This window comes from Haemorhous mexicanus, chromosome 14 (genome assembly GCF_027477595.1).
Source record: "Haemorhous mexicanus isolate bHaeMex1 chromosome 14, bHaeMex1.pri, whole genome shotgun sequence".
Lineage (NCBI taxonomy): Eukaryota > Metazoa > Chordata > Aves > Passeriformes > Fringillidae > Haemorhous > Haemorhous mexicanus.
Window position 1 is genome coordinate 2,303,008 of NC_082354.1, and position 15,784 is coordinate 2,318,791.

Sequence of the window (15,784 nt, forward strand, 5' to 3'; positions counted from 1 at the left end):
TGGCTGCTGTTCCTCAGCCTACAGCCGAGGAAAATCCCTTTCCACAATCATCAGCATCTTCCTTGTTTCCCACCACAGCCTCAGCCCCACCGGGAGCTCACCAGCCCCACCACAACTGCCCTGGGGCCTGGCACAGGCAGGAAGGGGTTAAACTGAGGGACAGGGTCAGGGGTTTGTCCTTCTGTCTCCTCCCAGCAGCTCCTGCCCTCTCTCAACAGCCCAAGCCAGAATCCCCAGCTGGAGCCTCGGACACAGGGACTGCCTTCCCAAACCCTCAAGGACAGAGGGTGGCAGAGCCACCTCCCCACAGCCACAGGGGAGCCTGGAGGAGCCAATTCCTGTCCTGCCCCTCCTGGCCCCGGGTAATCCCGGGATGCTTCTGCAGCCCCAGGGACCCAGGAATGCTGTGGCAGCCAGGTGGGAGCAAGGATAAATCCCCCAGAACCCTCACTCATCCAGAGGACCCGACAGCCACACAAAGGGATCAGCTCCTCCTCTCCTGAAATGTTCCCTGAACATTACTTTTGCTTTACTTTTACTACTACTACTATTATTATTATTATTGTTATTATTATTATTTACTGCCTTACTTTTGATTATTATTAATAATAATAATAATTATTATTATTATTGTTGCCTCCAGCATCAGCCACTGGAGACTTAAAGAAGAAAATGCTTTTTCTGGCTCATCTGATCCAAATCAGGAATGAACAGTCCTTTCCTCTCTCACAAGCCCTTTTCCCTCCTCTTTTTTTTTTTTTTTTTTTTTTTTTTTTTTTTTTTTTTGTTGGTTGGAAAAGACAAGGAAAGGGAAAATTTGATTGGAAATTCCACAAAGGATCTGTTTCCAACTGAGCCGAATCCAATAAAGTTTTTGACAGCAAAGAGCTCCCACCTGAAAAGCAATTTGAGGGGGATATATGGCAATGGAACTTTGAAATCACAGGGATAATTTGCTCCTGCCTCTTCCCAAGCTGGGGCAGCCAGAGCAGCAGGAACTGCCCCGAGCTGGAGCCTGACAGGTCACAGCCTTTGGCACCTGCCTTGCCAAGCTGATAAAAACCCTCTGGAGCAAAGGCTCCCCAGCCCTGCAGCTTCCAGCTTCCCCAGCCTCCAGGCAGGGCTCCCACAGCACCACAGCCTCTGAATCCACTGGAGAAAAGGGGCCAGACCATGGAAACTCCTGCCCGGGGGCTGTGGGCTCCAGCCCGGGGCTCTCGGGGTGTCCCAGCACAGCCCTGCTCCCTGAGTGGCTTTGGGGATCCCTGGGATCCATGGGACCTGCTCAGCTCCACAGCTGCTGTGCCAGGATCCCACTGCCCAGAAGGGACACAGGAGGGTCAGTGGCCAAGGGTGACACCTCCAAGGCCACCCCTCAGCTGCCACCACCCCAGAGCAAAGTGGGACCAATCTGGGAGGAGAAACTGCCTTTCCCCTGGAAGGGCAACAGGGATGGGGTGGGGTGAAGGTGTCCCCAGCCACGGGTGTCCCCAGCCACGGGTGTCCCCATGAGGCGGACAGGAGGTGGCTCAGGGCCAGCCATGGCCACACTGCCTCATCCCACCTGGACAGAAAAAGGCAGGAAGCCAAGCTCGCCCTCCCCCAGCCCGTTTTGGGGGGGTTTGGACAGCTGACAACTTTTCCCCCCAGGACAGGCCCTGGGGACAATCCCCAGCTTTCCAAGAGCCACCACCCAGCTCTGATCCAGGTGATCCCCAAACCCCACACAGAGGAGCAAGAAGCCCACAGGGGAGGGAGGAATGGCTCCCCTGTTTGACCCCACAGCCACGAGCACCGCTGGCAGCCCCTGAGGATCCCAGAGCTCCAGCAAATCCAGGGATGGAGCCATGGCCTCCACCTCCCTCTGCGGGACACAGTCCCAAAATGGCCCTGGGCACTCCGGTGACGTGGGGACCAGAGCAGGGGCACTGGGGACATGGCCCTGAGCCTGGCTGGTGCCAGCCACGCTGGGGTGGCCTCCCGGGGGTCTCTGGAGGAGCAGCAGCAGGGTGGGGGTCCCTGCGGGGCCCTGGAGCCGGGCCCGGAGCGCTCCCGCCCCGATCAAAATGGCGCTGGGGCCGTGGGGCTGGGGTTAATCATTACCCCGGGCACCCCGCGCCCCACGGAGCGGGAAAAGGGGAAACCTCTGCTCCAGGGTGGGGCCTGGCCTGCCTCACCCTCCTTCCAGCAGGAAGAGCGGCCGGAGGCTCTGGGGGTGGCACATGGAGCCTGGTCCCCCCATATGGGGTGGGCAGCAGGGCCCAGGACAGGGGTGGGCCTGCAGGAACATCCCAAAGCCTTATCCCGGCCTTTATCTGGGGGGAATGCTGCCAGGGAATCTCAAGGAGCATTCCTTCCCCACGGCGGTGGTGGAAAAGAACGGAGAAACAAATAAAATGGAAAATAAGGTCCCGTGACCCGTCCAGCAGACGCAGGCACAGCAATCCCGATCCCCAAACCTCTCCCCGTGGGAGAGCCCCTGGCCTGCCAAGCCCAGGGGACAGGGACTGAACCCTGGAGCGGGAGCAAAGCCCACACTGGCGCCAGGGAGTTTTGAAGGCAGACAGGAGGCAAAAAAACCCAAACCAAAATTCCCAAACGAAACCCAACACGCCCAGGAGAAAAGCCAGTGGAGGGGGAAGCGGGAGCCCACAGAGCCACGGAGGTGTCGCAGCAAGGACGGGAGAAACAAAGCAGAATCGAGCCCAAACCCAGAGGCTGCGGGGAGGCTTCGGCACCTGAGCGGGCGGGAGCGGCCCCTTCCCAAGGCTCACCTGCGCCAGCTCGGGAGGGGTCTCCAGGGGCCGCGAGGGGGCTTTGATGTCCTCGAAGACCGGGCTGTCCTCGCTGGGCTCCCCGGACATGCTGACGGGTTTGAGCGGTGCCAACACCGCGGCGTCCACCAGCCCGCTGCTCATCCCCCCGCGCCCCGCGCGGGGACAGGGAAACAGGCCCGGGAAACAGGGGAAAAGGGGGAGAAACAAGGGAGGGGAAGGGGAAAAAAAACCCTGAGGCGAGCCGGAGCGAGCTGCGCTGGTGGGAGGCCGGCGGCGGTCGGGAAGTCTCTACCTGGCCGCGGGAAGGCTCTACCTGGCCGCGGGAGGAGGAAGCGGCCCCGGGAAGCGGCGCGGTGATGCGGAGCCAATCAGGCTCCCGGCGCCGGCCCCGCCGGGACACCGCTCATAAAAGGGCGAGAGGAGCCCCGGCAGGGAGCCCGGGGAGCTGCAGCACCCCAGACACAACCCGGGAGCTCTGTCACCAGCCGTGCTCCGACAGGGAGCTCAGGAAGGTCCCAAACTCCGGGATTCAATCCCAACCCCAACCCTGAGCAGGTGGCTGGGAGCTCTGTGACCAGCCGTGACCCCACAATGTGCTTGGGAACCTCCAGCACCCCAGTACTCAAAGCTCAACCCCAAGCTCTGTCCCCAGCCGTGCTCTGACAGAGAGCTCAGGATGATCCCACACCCCAGGATTCAATCCCAATCCCAACCCCTAGCAGGTAGGCAGGAGCTCTGTCACCAGCCATGCTCCCACACGGAGCTCAGGAGGATCCCAACCCCAAACTCTGGCACCAGCTGTGCTTCCACACGGAGCTCACAAAGATCCCACACCCAGGATTTGATCCCCAACTCCAAACTCTGGCACCAGCCCTGCTCCCACAGAGAGCCCAGGAAGTTCCAACACTCCAGGATTCAATCCCAATCCCAATCCCTGAGCCCTTCCAGGAGCCTCATCAGCCACAGGGCCCAGCCAGCTCAACACCACCAGCGTGGAGGGGTCAGTCCCCAACCCCGAGGCCTGGAACAACCCCCGGCTGGGCCACTGTCCCCAAACTGAGTCCCCTGCACTGAAACAAGGGGGACATTCCATTTTTTTACAGACATGGGGACTTTTCAATGAGAAAATGCCATTTTCCCATGAATGGGTCAAATTTGTATCAAAACTAAATTTGAGAGGAGATTCCTGTTTGCTCACACTTTTCATTCCCAGGGAGAAAAAGTGAAGGACCAAAAATAAAAGGGAAGGATCAAAAATAAAAGGGACAAACCCTAAAGGAAAAGAAAAGCAACAGTTGGAAAAGCACACACCGGTAGGAGGGCACAGGGTTCTATGGAGACACCAGGCAACTGTGTTTGGGTTTCACTTCTGGAAAGGAAGGAGTGTAAAGATCCAGAGATAAAGGGAATAAAAATTACCTTTCTGGGAAAAGAATAAAAAAAAAAAGAAAAAAAAAGCCATTCTGCTCCAGATAATCCAGCCCTGACTGTCCCCAGCCCCTCCCCACGGAAGAGCCTGGATCCTCCCACTGTGTTCACTCATCCCACATCAGATTCCCCACTTTCCTGTGTATCCCAGGCAGGATCCCACACAGGCAGGGATGCTGCTGTCACCACCTTGGGAACATCCCAGCAGCTCCAGGGGACCACAGGAGCAGGAGAAGGAAGTGAGTGGGGGCAGGGGCCAAGGCTGCTCTACCCCCTGGCCAAAGGGAGAGCAGCTGCAGTGCTGCCAGGGCAGGGCAATGCCTGTTCCCATGGCATTCCTGCCACTCCAAGGCCTTCACATGGGACCTGTGACTACTCAGAGCAGGAGCCACAACAGAGGTTTGGTGTCACAGCTGCCACCCCACACCAGGGACCAAACCATCAGCTGGGGGGGCTGAGCATACCAGAGAGCAGAGCTTGTGAGCCCTTGGGAGAGCAAGCACAGGAACAGCTCAGGCCTTGCAGGGTTTTGTTTTCCAGGGAAGCTATGCTGCTGCTGGAACTCTCACCAGGGCTCCCAGGGGGTGCCAGGGATAGGGGGATGTGTCACCAGCCCTGCAGGACCACACGGGGAAAGGAGGAAGTTTGTAGTGAGGGTGGTGAGGGTGCCCAGAGCAGCTCTGGCTGCCCCTGGATCCCTGGCAGTGCCCAAGGCCAGGCTGGACACTGGGGTTTGGAGCAGCCTGGGACAGTGGGAGGTGTCCCTGCCATGGCAGGGGTGGAATGGGATGGGCTTTAAGGTCCTTTCAGCCCAAACCATTCCATGATTCCATTATAAAAACCACAAGGGTCCCCTTTCTCTCCATCTCATGCACAGGCGGGTGAATCCCAGGAGCGGGGCTCACTGCAGGCGGAGCTGCCCCTCCTTGCAGGGATGGGCCAAACCCAGGCAGTGTCCTTATCGGCCCCGGGAGAATGGCCTTGGGTCCCTCTCTGCCACCGGCACTTCGCGCCGCTGGTCCCGTTGTGTCCCCACGTGTCACCCGCGATGGCGCAGAGATAAGGGCGGCTCCCCGTGACCCGGCCACCAACGCGCTCCCCTTCCGACGTTCCTCACGCTTCCCTCCCTGATCGCACGCAGAATTCCCATCTGAAAAGCCGACACCGAGAGGCTGGAGGGGGTTTAGGAAGGGAGCTCCTGTGCAGGGAGGGATGGAGGGGCCGCACGGAGCTGAGAGAGGGTCCCAACCCAGGAGCTGGGGCTGCTGGGGGTCACTGCGGGAGAACTGGGGAGCCAGCCCCGGATCCCGGGTCCCGGCACTCCGGGTCCATAGGAATGGAGAGGAAGGACAGCTAGGTCCTCCTCTCACAAGGGAGCATGAGGCAGGTGAAGCCCCGGATTACAGAGACTTGAGCTAAAGGGCAAGAAAGGCACCGACTTTTGAGGAAACCTGGATCAGGCTGGGAAGCAAACCTCAGCTCCCACTCCCCAAATGACCCCAGGCACAGGCAGAGGCAGCCCCAGCCTGTCCCCAGCATCCCCACAGCCACCCTCACACCTCACCACTGAGCTGGATCCCCAAGGGACCCCCAAGAGCCCCCCCTCAGGTCCCACCCAGGAGGGGGAGCTGGGGAAGGGGCCCGGCCCTGCCTGGGGGTCCCTGGCCCTGTCTCTCTCCTGCAGCAGCTCTTCCCTCCCTGCTGCCCCCCGAACCCCCCCAGGCACCCCGGAGCACCCACCTCTCTCGGGGCCGCGGTGGACATCCCCAGTCCGCTCTGGCTCTGCCTCCCTGGGCCGAGGCCACCCCGGGCTTGTGCCGGGAGCTGCTCGGGCTCCCTGTGGCCCGGCCCCGCTCGCCCGTCCCCACGGCCGGCACACAAAGGTCTGCAAAGCTGCCGGAGCAGACCCGCGCCTCCCCCGCTCCCCGACCGAAACCCAAAACCACCTATTTTTGTCTTTTCCTTTCTCCTCCTCGGGAGGTTTCCAGCCATCAAATGCTTCCCGGGAGCCCTTCAAAGGAAAAGCGGCCGCCCCGTCCCATCCACTTGCTAAACCAGTCTGAGCAGTGCCGGGCGGGCGGGCGGAGAGGCCCCGGCACCCCCGACAGGGACAGGGACAAGGAACCGCGGGAATCCCAGAGCCAGGGCACCGCCACCCCACTGCCCCCCGGGACACGGGGGGGCCACCACCCGGCAGGACCCCCCAGAGGGCTGCAGAACCCCTCCCAGTCACTGCTCGTTCGGCAAGGAAGCAGTTTGGGGACTGCTAAATTCTCCTCCCAGTCATGGAAAAGTGCAGGCAGGTGATGATGGGGAAAGAGCCCAGAGGAGCAGGGGAGGCCCCGAGTACCCCCAGTCAGGCAGTGGGGGAGCTCTGGGAGGCAGTGAGATGGAGCAGCTCCAGGCGTTCCTGGGAGAGGAGGAGGGAGGTGAGGAAGCAGAAGGGCCCGAGGCTGAGCTGAGTTTCCAGGACAAAAATTCGGGGTGCAAGGAAGGAGATGGTATCGGCCTTTTTTCCCCCTAAACCCCAGCCTTGGACCTTCACCAAGCCTGCAAAACAACTGGGAGGATCTTCTGGGCTTGCACCAAGCACAACCCCAGGCACTGGAGAATTCCCAGGGCACGCAGAGCTGGATTTGCCTCTCATGCCACAGGGTCTGGCAGCCACTGCCGGAGGGGTTTTGCTGAAGCTCAGGGACTACCTGTGACCAGAACGGGGGTGGCACAGCCCTCCCTGGGGGGTCACCCTGCCCTTGGAACCTGCTGCAGGACAGTCCCAGGTGACAGGGATGGGGCAGGCCAAGGTGAGAGCCAGGGGGCTGTGGCTGTGCAAAGGGCTCAGACAGCTACAGAACAGCGCAGGGAGCAGTTGGGGGCCCCAGGCTGAGCTTAAATGGGCCCAGGGATGTGGGTGGGGATCTCAAGTGGGGCTGCTCAGAGCGATTAAAAGCCCTCAGGCCTCACCCAGGAGAGGCGGCTGGGGGGAAGCACAGCCTGGACTCCTGGGATGGCGGGGCCAGCCCCTGGGGAGGGGTGGCACCGGCTCCTGTGTGGCAGGACCTCGGCATCTTCTCCAGCCGCAGGGTGATGCCCACACACCGCTGTCCCTTTGTCACGGGCGTTTGGAACAGGAGCCTGTGTGACCCCCAGACCTGTGCAGCTCCTCCCGAGACCTGGGCGCTGTCCCTCCATTCCCCCTGTCCAGCCCAGCCTGTGCCAGCAGTCCCTGCCGAGGCACTCGGAGCGGAGGAGCTGCAGTCCGAGCAGCAGAAGGGTTTGATGCCCCCGTGCTTGCGGAACTCCCAGGTACAGCCTTCCCACGGGCATTTTTAGGGCTCCTCACCGGTGCCGGGGGAGCACCGGGGGATCAGCGCTGCCACGGCTGCCCCCAGGGGCTCGGGGAAGCTCCCACAGAACGGGAATCCCTCGGCTCCACCTCCAGCCGTCGCCCAGCGCGGGCCGCTGGCGCCACCAGGTGCCCGAGCGCCGGCACCGGGTCCCAGCAGCGGGCCCGGCCGGGTTTGGGGTGCGAACAGCGCCCACCGGGACCCGACCCAGCCCCAGGCACTGCCGGGGTCCCAGCCGCACACACGGACTGCGGGGCGCTGGGGGTGCTCAGGAGGAGGGGGCACCCCATAACCAACCTGGGCAATGAAGGACAGGAGGGTCCCCCCGAGCATGGCTTTGCCTAGTAGCACCCCAAAAAGGGGAAGCACAGAGCCTAAGTGCCCCAAAGTGCCACCCTGAACCTTAACACAGGGTGACAGCACCCCCAAAGAACGCCCTGTCCCCCTAAAGGGCACCTCCCAAGAGCCCCCCCCGTGCCCCCAGGGGAAACCCCCCAGCTCTGACACACACTGCCAGCACCCTGTGCCCCCAAAGGACCCCCAGTCTGTGGCTGGGGGTGCCAGCACCCCCAGTGACACCCCCGAAGGTGCGTGCAGGGGAGCCCCGGGGGTCCCGGGGCAGTGCCGGGGCTGACGAGGAGCCCGTTTGGGCAGGGGGTCCCCCTGGCAGCCTAATTCCGGGTGCCCCACGCGTGTCCCGGGACCCAGCGCGGGGTGCGGTGGGGTTGGGGGTCCTGCCTGTCCCTCGATTGTCCCTCGGTCCCGCTGGCCGTGCTGCGGGTGGGGGCGGGACGGGCCCTTTAAGAAGCTCCACCCTCGGCCGAGCCCAGGTGACGCCACGGGGCTCTTGAAAAAGCTGACAGAATTCCCAAATCCTCTAAAAGTAGGATTTTTTCATTTCTGTAAGGAGTATTTTTATCTTTTCTTTGTAATTTTTCTCTCTGGAATAGGGCATCTTTCATGCAAAATCCCCAAAAAGCTCCAATTGAAGAACTTCGAGGTTTTTTCTTTAGTATTCCTTAGAGTCCTGCATCTGGGTTGTTCATCTGGATGATGGAGAACTGGGATGGGGCTGGAGCCCTGTGGCACCCTAGTAATGACAGGTGCCAGGCTGGTGTCACCCCACTCTGTCATCCTCTGAGACCAACCTAGGAGCCAGTTGCTCCCCATCCCACGTGTATCCAGCTGCAGCCTGGACATTTTGTCCAGAAGGACTCTGGGAGAGACAGGATCAAAAACTTTGCTGGAGTCCAAAAAGATTCCATCTCCTGGCTTTCCTTGATCAGCCAGGTGGGGTACCCTGTTGTGGAAGGAAATCAAGCTGGACAAGCAGGACTTTCACCTCATGGAGCTGTGGCAATGACTGTGTTGTTCTCCAGGTGTCTTCCAATACTTCCCAGAATCATCTTTTCCATGATTTTACTGGGCACTGAAGTGAGACTGACAGGCCTGTGGGTTCCAGGGACCTCCTTCTTGCCCTTCTGGAAAATCAGAACAGTCCCCAGTTTCCAGCCAGCTGGGAACTCCTGGAGTCCCAAGACCATTCAAAATCATCAAGAGAAGCTTTGTGATGGAATCAGCAACTCTTGGAGGATTCTCAGATGAATCCCACCAGGTCCCAAAGGGATTTGGAGGGATCCAGCTGGAGCAGGAGATCCTGCACAAGTTCATTCAAGATCATTCCTGCAGTCCCCTCATGCAGCTCAGGGCACTGGGACCCCCTTGGTCCATCCTCTGGACACAGAATGCCTTGAACAGCTCTGCCTTGTCCCTGTCCCCTGTGGGAGGTGACATCCTCACCCCAACTAGGCCAATCCAGGGTATTCCTACAGTGCCTCTTACCATTAATACATTTGAACAAACATTCCCCACCTGGCAGTTTTCCAGATGCTCTGCCCAGGCCTGCAGGGTGGGGTGGCTGTGGCCAGGGGCAGTCACAGCATTTCACCTGTTCCCAGCCAGACTCTCCCTCAGGCCGTGGGGGTCAGGGACCACCTCAGGCCAGGGACAAGCTCTGCCCATGGCACACCATGGCTGGCAGATGGGAAGCTGAGGAAAAGCACTTTCCCAAGCAGCTGAGAGTTGTTCTCAGGGGCCACAGATCCCTGAAGTGCCCCCCAGCCCCCCTCACATCAGTTCCCCCATCCCCACACAGCCAGGGCAAAAGCACCAGCTCAGAGGGAGTCTGGGAACTCCCCGCAGGGACTGCCCTGAGCATGGGAGGTGCCATGGTCCCCATCACCCTTCCCACCACCCAACAGCTCTGAGCATCCAACCCCAAATCCTGACACACTCCCAACAACCAGGGGATTTGGCTGGGGGGATGAAGAAACACTCTTCCAAAACCATTATTAAAAAGCAAAGTGTGTGGCCACAGCCGCTGGTTTAACTTAGAAACACTTCAAGTGGCCCAGAGTCTTCCAAAAAACCCGAGAGCTGCTGGCCCTCATCCCCCCCACCCTGTCCCACCCCCTCAGAGAATTCCATAAAAGAAAAGTTCCATGTTCCACAAAGTTTCCCTTTGTGTGGTGGTGATGGTCTTGTTTGTGGGTCATTGTTGGGTTGTTTCTCCCTTTCTTGATTCCTCTTTTCCTCCTGGCCCTCTGCACACCCAGCACTTCCCATGAAGCCCAGCATGTGCTGAGGGACACACAGAGAGGTGATGGCCCTTCTCCTGCTGGGACAGTCTGGGGATGGAGCAGGAATGGCCAACAGCTCCTCCACGGAGCCCATCACCCCCAGCCCCCCGTCCTTGCCACGGCTCCCAGGCACTGGGAGGGACAGGGAGCACACGGGGGACAACAACGGGCAGGAGGCTGAAGAACCGGAGGCAACTGCTGGGTGAATTCCAAGTGAGGAGTCAAGGAGCCTCCAGGCGAGGACAAACCCAGGAATAAAAACAGCTGGGAACAAGAGAGAAGGGGCAGCAGTCCAGAATCCATTGTTTGCCGTCCCGTGCCGTGCCGGCGGGGCTCCTGCAGCGGGCACGGCTTGGCCCCGGCGCTTCCGCAGTCCCCGCCCCGCCCCGCAGGAGCCGCGGGGTGTGGATGGATGAGGCAGGGAGGCGCTGCCGGCTCCCAGCGCGGCGGGCACCGCTCACATCATGACGTGCCGCCGGCGGTGCAGGGCCAGGTGGTCGGAGCGGGAGAAGCTGCGGTCGCAGTCCGAGCAGCGGAAGGGTTTGATGCCCGTGTGCTTGCGGAAGTGCCGGGTGAGCTCGTCCGAGCGGGCGAACTTCCAGGTGCAGCCTTCCCACGTGCATTTGTAGGGCTTCTCGCCTGTGCGGGGGAGCACCGAGGGGTCAGCACTGCCACAACGGGCCCCCAAAGCCCTCACAGAAATTCCCAACGGGGAATCCCTCAGCACCTCCACCCAGCACTCCCAAAGGGCCACAGCACCATCCCATGGGGAATCCAGGGACACCAATTCCCCCCCCACCTGTGTGTATCCTCCGGTGGGCTTTGAGGTGGGAGCTTTTGGTGTAGACCTTATTGCAGCCCTCGAAGTCGCACTGGTGGATGCGCCGCTTCTTCAGGTCCGGGGAATCGGCCCTGGGCCCCCGCACTGCCGGCCTGCTGGGAGCAGGGAGAGCTGGAGCCACGGCCCCGGAGCCCATGGAGCCCACAGGGGGCTCAGGGGGCTAAAGGGTGGGGAGGCACAGGCAGGAGGACACTCACTCTCTCTGCAGGTCCTGGAAAGGTGCTGGGCCGCTCTCGGAGGCGCTGTCCTCGCTGTCGCTGTTCATGTCCATGGGGTACACGGAGCCAGGGTCCATTTTCACTGGAGGGGTCCGGGAAAGGAAAGCTTTAGGCACAAAGAGGCAAGGGGTGAGCACAGCACAGAGACATCCCCAAAATACCCACCCCACATCAGGGTGCAGCCTGCAGTGCTCCTGGCACAGCTCGTCCCTACAGAGAATGAAATCCAAGTGGGTAGATAGAGAGCCCTCAAAGGGAGGAAACAACTTGGGCGCACCACTTTTGGCTGCCTGCTCCTGCCCAGAGCACGGCAGATCCAGGTCTCCCACCCCAGATAAGGTGGGAAGCTGGGAATGTCCTGGGAAAGGGGATTGTGGGGGGCACAGGGAGCAGCTGAGCTGAAACCAGAGCTGCTGGCAGCAGGCAGCCAGTGGGAAGGGCAGGGCAGGCTGCCAGCAGCAGGATGGGTGGAGAACAGGCAGTGCCATGCCCTGTGTGTCCCTGCCCTCCCCATGTCCCCTGCGGGGCACAGGCTGGGGGCTGAGGGGCTTTGTATGAAAGTGGCACATAGCGGTGGCAGGGACACACCACAGTGAAAAATGAGATCCCCCTCGAGGGTGCCTCTCCACGAGGCAGGACAAACACCCTCCACCCCCCAGATTCCAGCGTTCCCCCAGGTGCCCTTACCAGACCCAGCGTTCTTGCCGTCGCCCCCGATGAGGGGCACGGTAATGGCGGTGACGCCGTCCGTGGGCACGGTGGTGTAGACGACGGGGAGGGACTGCACCACCACGGGGATGGTCTGCAGGTTGCCCATCTTGCTGGGCAGGTTGACGGAGGGGATGGTGTGGATGACGTGGAGGATCTGCTGCCCTCCGCTGCCCTGCGTGGAGGCCAGGATGGAGCCAGGTGAGAGGACAGCCGGGATGGCGGACGTGGAGCTGAGACCGGAGGGCGGGATGGACACGGTGCTGGAAGTGGGAAGCGGGGGAGCCACCAGCATGGGGGAAGACTGGACCGAGGTGGGGGGCGGTGGCGGCGGGGCCGAGGCCGGAGCCACCTTGGATTTATTGAGGGAGAGATCGACGGGCTCGGCCTGGGGCTGGCTGCAGTCGCTGGCTAGCAGCTCCTCGGGGGGCTCCGTCTTGATGTCGGTCAGCAGCACCGGGGGATCGAGGGGGCCCTCAGCCAGCAGCGCCGACGAGCTCATGGCGGGCGTCGCCTTCCCCTGGCCCTGCAAGAGACCCGCAGTCCGTGAGGAACCAGGGAAACTGAGGCACGGGGCGGGGGCGAAGGGGTTTTTTTAACGGGCTCTCACCAACCAACCGACCGGGGCGGCGCCTCGGGGCGGCTCCGGCGGGGCGTGGGGCCACCCGGAGGTCGCCGGGCCGGGCATGGCGGGGCCCGCCCGTGCCCTAAGGCGGGGCCGGGCCCGCCCGTCCCTGACGGACCCGCCCGGCCCCTCACGGCGGCGGCTGCGGGCGCCGAGGGCGGGAACCGCAGGCCCCGCCCCCCCGCCCGCGCCTTTGTGCCGGCCCGGCCACGCCCCCCGTGGGCGGGGCGGGGCGAGGGCGTGTCCCGCTCGCGGGGCGGTGGCGGCCCCGCCCCGCTCCTTCCCCCCGCTCCTTAAAGGGGCCGCGCCCCCCCCGGCCCGCGCGCCCCCGCCCGTGGTCACTCACACACTGACCCGCGGAGCTCCCACGCGTGTCCGCCGTGCTCGCAGCTCCCCCCCGCCGCCCGCAGCACCATCTCCCGGGCCGCGCTGGCCGAGGTGCGAACGGCCCCGCGGCTCCACCTGGGCTCGGCCGCGGGTGGAGCTTCTTAAAGGGCCCGGCCCGGCCCCCGCGGGAGGCACCAGGCACGGCCCCACCCGCGGCACGGCCGGCGCTGCGCCCCCGCGAGACCGCGACACGACCGAGGGAGGAGCGGGACCCCCAGCCCCACCTCACGCCGCGCTGGGTCCCGGGGCACGCGTGGGGACAAGCGGTACGGGGGAACCCCCGGCCGAACGAGCTCCTCGTCACCCCCTGCGCTGCCCCGGGACCCCCCGGCGCTGCCCCGGGCCCCCCGCACGTACCTGCCCACGCAGGGACCGTCCCCGCCCGCGGAGCCCCCACGCACCGGCCTCGCGCGGCGGCCCCGCCCCACCACACCCAGCGCCGCGCCCCGCGCACACGGCCCGGCCCCGCCCGGGGGGGGCGGCGGCTACAGCGCACCCCCGGCACCGGCACCGAGCCCCCCCGGCACCGGCACAGGGTCCTCGGCACCGGCACCGAACCCTCCCGATAGCGGCGCCGAGCCCCCGGCACCGAACCCCCCCGGCACCGAGCCCGAGGCACCGGCACGGAGTCCCCGCTCATACACGGAGCCCCGAATTCACCGTCCCCATAAAACCGGGTCCCCCCAAAGCACCTCCACACTCAGGGCTGGGATCCCCCGCGAACCCCCCACCCAGCCAGGGACCCCACCAACCAAGGCACAGAGCCACGGAGCCCCCAGACAGAGCCCCCCACGAATCACCCCCAGATACAGCCGGGAGCCCCCCGAGCACACCTCAAAAAGAGCCAGAGACATCCCCCCCTCCCCAGAACCCGCCTCTTCACCTGGGGAACCCCCCAACGCACAGAGCCCCCTCCAAACACACGGTACACCCCCAAACACCCCCAGACACCCCCAAACAGAGACAGAGACCCTCCCCCCAGTACCCACATATTGGGGCGATCCCCGAACACAAATAGCCACGGACCCCCACCGAACACCCCCATAACCAGCAAAGGACCCCCAAAACACCCCCCTCACACACTCACAAACAACCAGTGCTCCCAAAAAACCTCCACTCTCAGGTAGGGACCCCCAGAGATCCCTCCAAATCCAGGGACCCCCAAAACACCTCCCCAACAAGGAGAGACACCCATCAACCACCACACGCTCAGTCAGGGACCCCCTTCAACACATCCCCAGGTCCTCAATGCACCTCCTCCAGCCAGACCCCCCCCAAAACCTCACCAGGGGACACCCCCAGACAGACACCAAACTGCCCCCCGCACCTGGGGACCTCAGTGTCCCCCCAGAGCCTTCTAGGACCAGCCCCTCACACCCGGGGGGTCCCCACAAACAGGTTCATTGAGGGGGGTGCAAAAGGGACAGCTTGTCCTCCCCGGGGGGACCCTCCCTAACCCAAATATAGGGGTCCATTGCACCCCAAAGCCCCGCGGGGGTAGGGGGTGCGGCATGGGGCAGCTAAGTGGGCGGGGGGCCCTCGTTGCCCCCCAAATTCCAACACTGTTGACCCTCCCCCCCTTTGGGTGAACTGAATTCCTCCGTCCTCAGCCCGGTGCACCCCAAAGCCAGCCAGGGGTGCGGGATGGGGGCTCGGGGGGCCCCCCCCTCAAACCCACATATCTGGGGGTGCTGTGCACCCCTCCCAGCACTTTTATGTGCCCCACACTCCGGCAATAATTAGTGCTCCCCGTTTTTAGCCCTAAACAGCTTAAGGAGGCATTTCGGGTGACCTTGGGCGGGGGGGTGGGGAGGGGGAGCGTGGGAAAGCGCCTCCACGGCCCCCCCCACACCGCTTTGTCCCCTCCGTGTCCCCACCCCCTCCCCCCGCTGCGTGTCCCCCACCCGTGGGCGTGGGGGGGGTCACACCCCGCCGCCGCCGCCACACCCCCCCGTGGAATTTCCTCCGCGCTCCACCCTCCGCCGGCGGCCGCTGGGGACACGGCGGGGGGGCACGGAGGGAACACAGAGGGGGGACCCCGTGGTGGGGGGGCGGGGCGCACGGGGGTGGGGGGCTGGAGCGCAAGCGGGGTCTGGCCCTTTAAGAGCAAAGGGCGTGGGAGGGGGAGGGAAGGGCGGGGCCGCCGCCCGGTGTGACCTCCCAGCCGCGGGGGGGCGCCCTGCCCGGAAGCGCGCGCGGCGCATGGCGGGGGGGGACACCCCACGCGCGACCCCCGCGTGAGGGGGCGAGGGGGGAGGGGAGGCCTGAGGGGGCGCGGGGGGCGGGGCCCTCCCCCTCCATCCCTCCTTCCCCTCCCTCCCTCCTCTCTCCCCCTCCCCCCGCTCGACCCCGCGCTCCCATCCCCCCCCCGGCCCCCCAGGCCCCCACGCGCGCCCCCCGCGCCCCCGGCCCCACGCACCGTCCCCCGCGCCTCCTCCGAGCGCATCCCCGGCCGCCGCCGCCGCCGCCGCTGCCCCCGGGGCGGTGCCGGGTGGGGCGGGGTGGGGCCCCCACGGGCGGGGAGGGGCCGCGTGGGGCGGAGCTCCCTTCCCCCACCCTCTTTTTTTTGGGGTGGGGGTGCCCCGCCCTTGAGATTACATCATCGGCAGCCAATGGGCGGCTCCCCTCGCATCCGGCGTTGCCATGGGAACGCGCAGGATTTGGGGGAGAGGGGTGGACCCCAACTTGTTCCCACCCCCCTCACACGGAGTGCACCCCAAAATCGAGGGGGGCGGTGCTGGAGGGCTCAGCCCGGGGGAGCTCGGGGCAGAAATGAGGGGGAGCAGAGACCCCCACCCGGGGGTCCTGGGCTTC

General features: G+C 63.8%; 2 protein-coding genes and 1 long non-coding RNA gene across 13 annotated transcripts in view; 1 reads left to right on the forward strand and 2 right to left on the reverse strand.

The window, feature by feature from the left end:
• Positions 1-6,252, reverse strand: part of LOC132333916 (Krueppel-like factor 5) — a 29,011-nt gene extending 22,759 nt beyond the window's left edge. The window contains exons 1-2 of one of the 4 annotated variants that reach the window (XM_059859474.1): positions 5,946-6,139; positions 2,775-5,355 (exon numbers count right to left, since the gene is read on the reverse strand). In XM_059859474.1, the coding sequence (XP_059715457.1) occupies positions 2,775-2,918 (144 nt within the window). In that variant the 5' untranslated portion in view covers positions 2,919-5,355; positions 5,946-6,139. The other 3 variants (XM_059859477.1, XM_059859476.1, XM_059859475.1) reach the window with 3 other exon arrangements.
• Positions 6,253-7,274: 1,022 nt separating this feature from the next.
• On the forward strand, positions 7,275-9,058 carry LOC132333918 (uncharacterized). The gene is made up of 2 exons (XR_009488298.1): positions 7,275-7,511; positions 8,503-9,058. It is a non-coding gene; the product is annotated as an uncharacterized LOC132333918 (long non-coding RNA).
• Positions 9,059-9,900: 842 nt separating this feature from the next.
• Positions 9,901-15,465, reverse strand: KLF8 (KLF transcription factor 8). Of its 8 annotated transcripts, none has more exons than XM_059859482.1 (5): positions 15,390-15,465; positions 11,938-12,484; positions 11,230-11,356; positions 10,991-11,127; positions 9,901-10,830 (listed from the first exon to the last, which is right to left on the reverse strand). In XM_059859482.1, the coding sequence occupies exons 1-5, from the start codon at positions 15,414-15,416 to the stop codon at positions 10,649-10,651; spliced, it is 1,020 nt and encodes a 339-aa protein (XP_059715465.1). In that variant the 5' UTR covers positions 15,417-15,465; the 3' UTR covers positions 9,901-10,648. The 8 variants fall into 8 exon arrangements, with proteins under 8 accessions (XP_059715465.1, XP_059715469.1, XP_059715468.1 ...); XM_059859486.1 differs by lacking the exon at positions 15,390-15,465 and adding an exon at positions 13,328-13,391; XM_059859485.1 differs by lacking the exon at positions 15,390-15,465 and adding an exon at positions 12,938-13,058.
• Positions 15,466-15,784: the final 319 nt, after the last annotated feature.

Excerpts from the sequence above, each read along its gene's own strand:
- KLF8 (XM_059859478.1), bottom strand. The coding sequence starts at position 12,646 with ATGCCCGGCCCGGCGACCTCCGGGTGGCCCCACGCCCCGCCGGAGCCG. Across the intron at positions 11,128-11,229 it reads TTCCAGGACCTGCAGAGAGA|CAGGCCGGCAGTGCGGGGGC; the intron begins GTGAGTGTCCTC and ends CCCTGCTCCCAG. Across the intron at positions 10,831-10,990 it reads CCACCGGAGGATACACACAG|GCGAGAAGCCCTACAAATGC; the intron begins GTGGGGGGGGAA and ends TCCCCCGCACAG.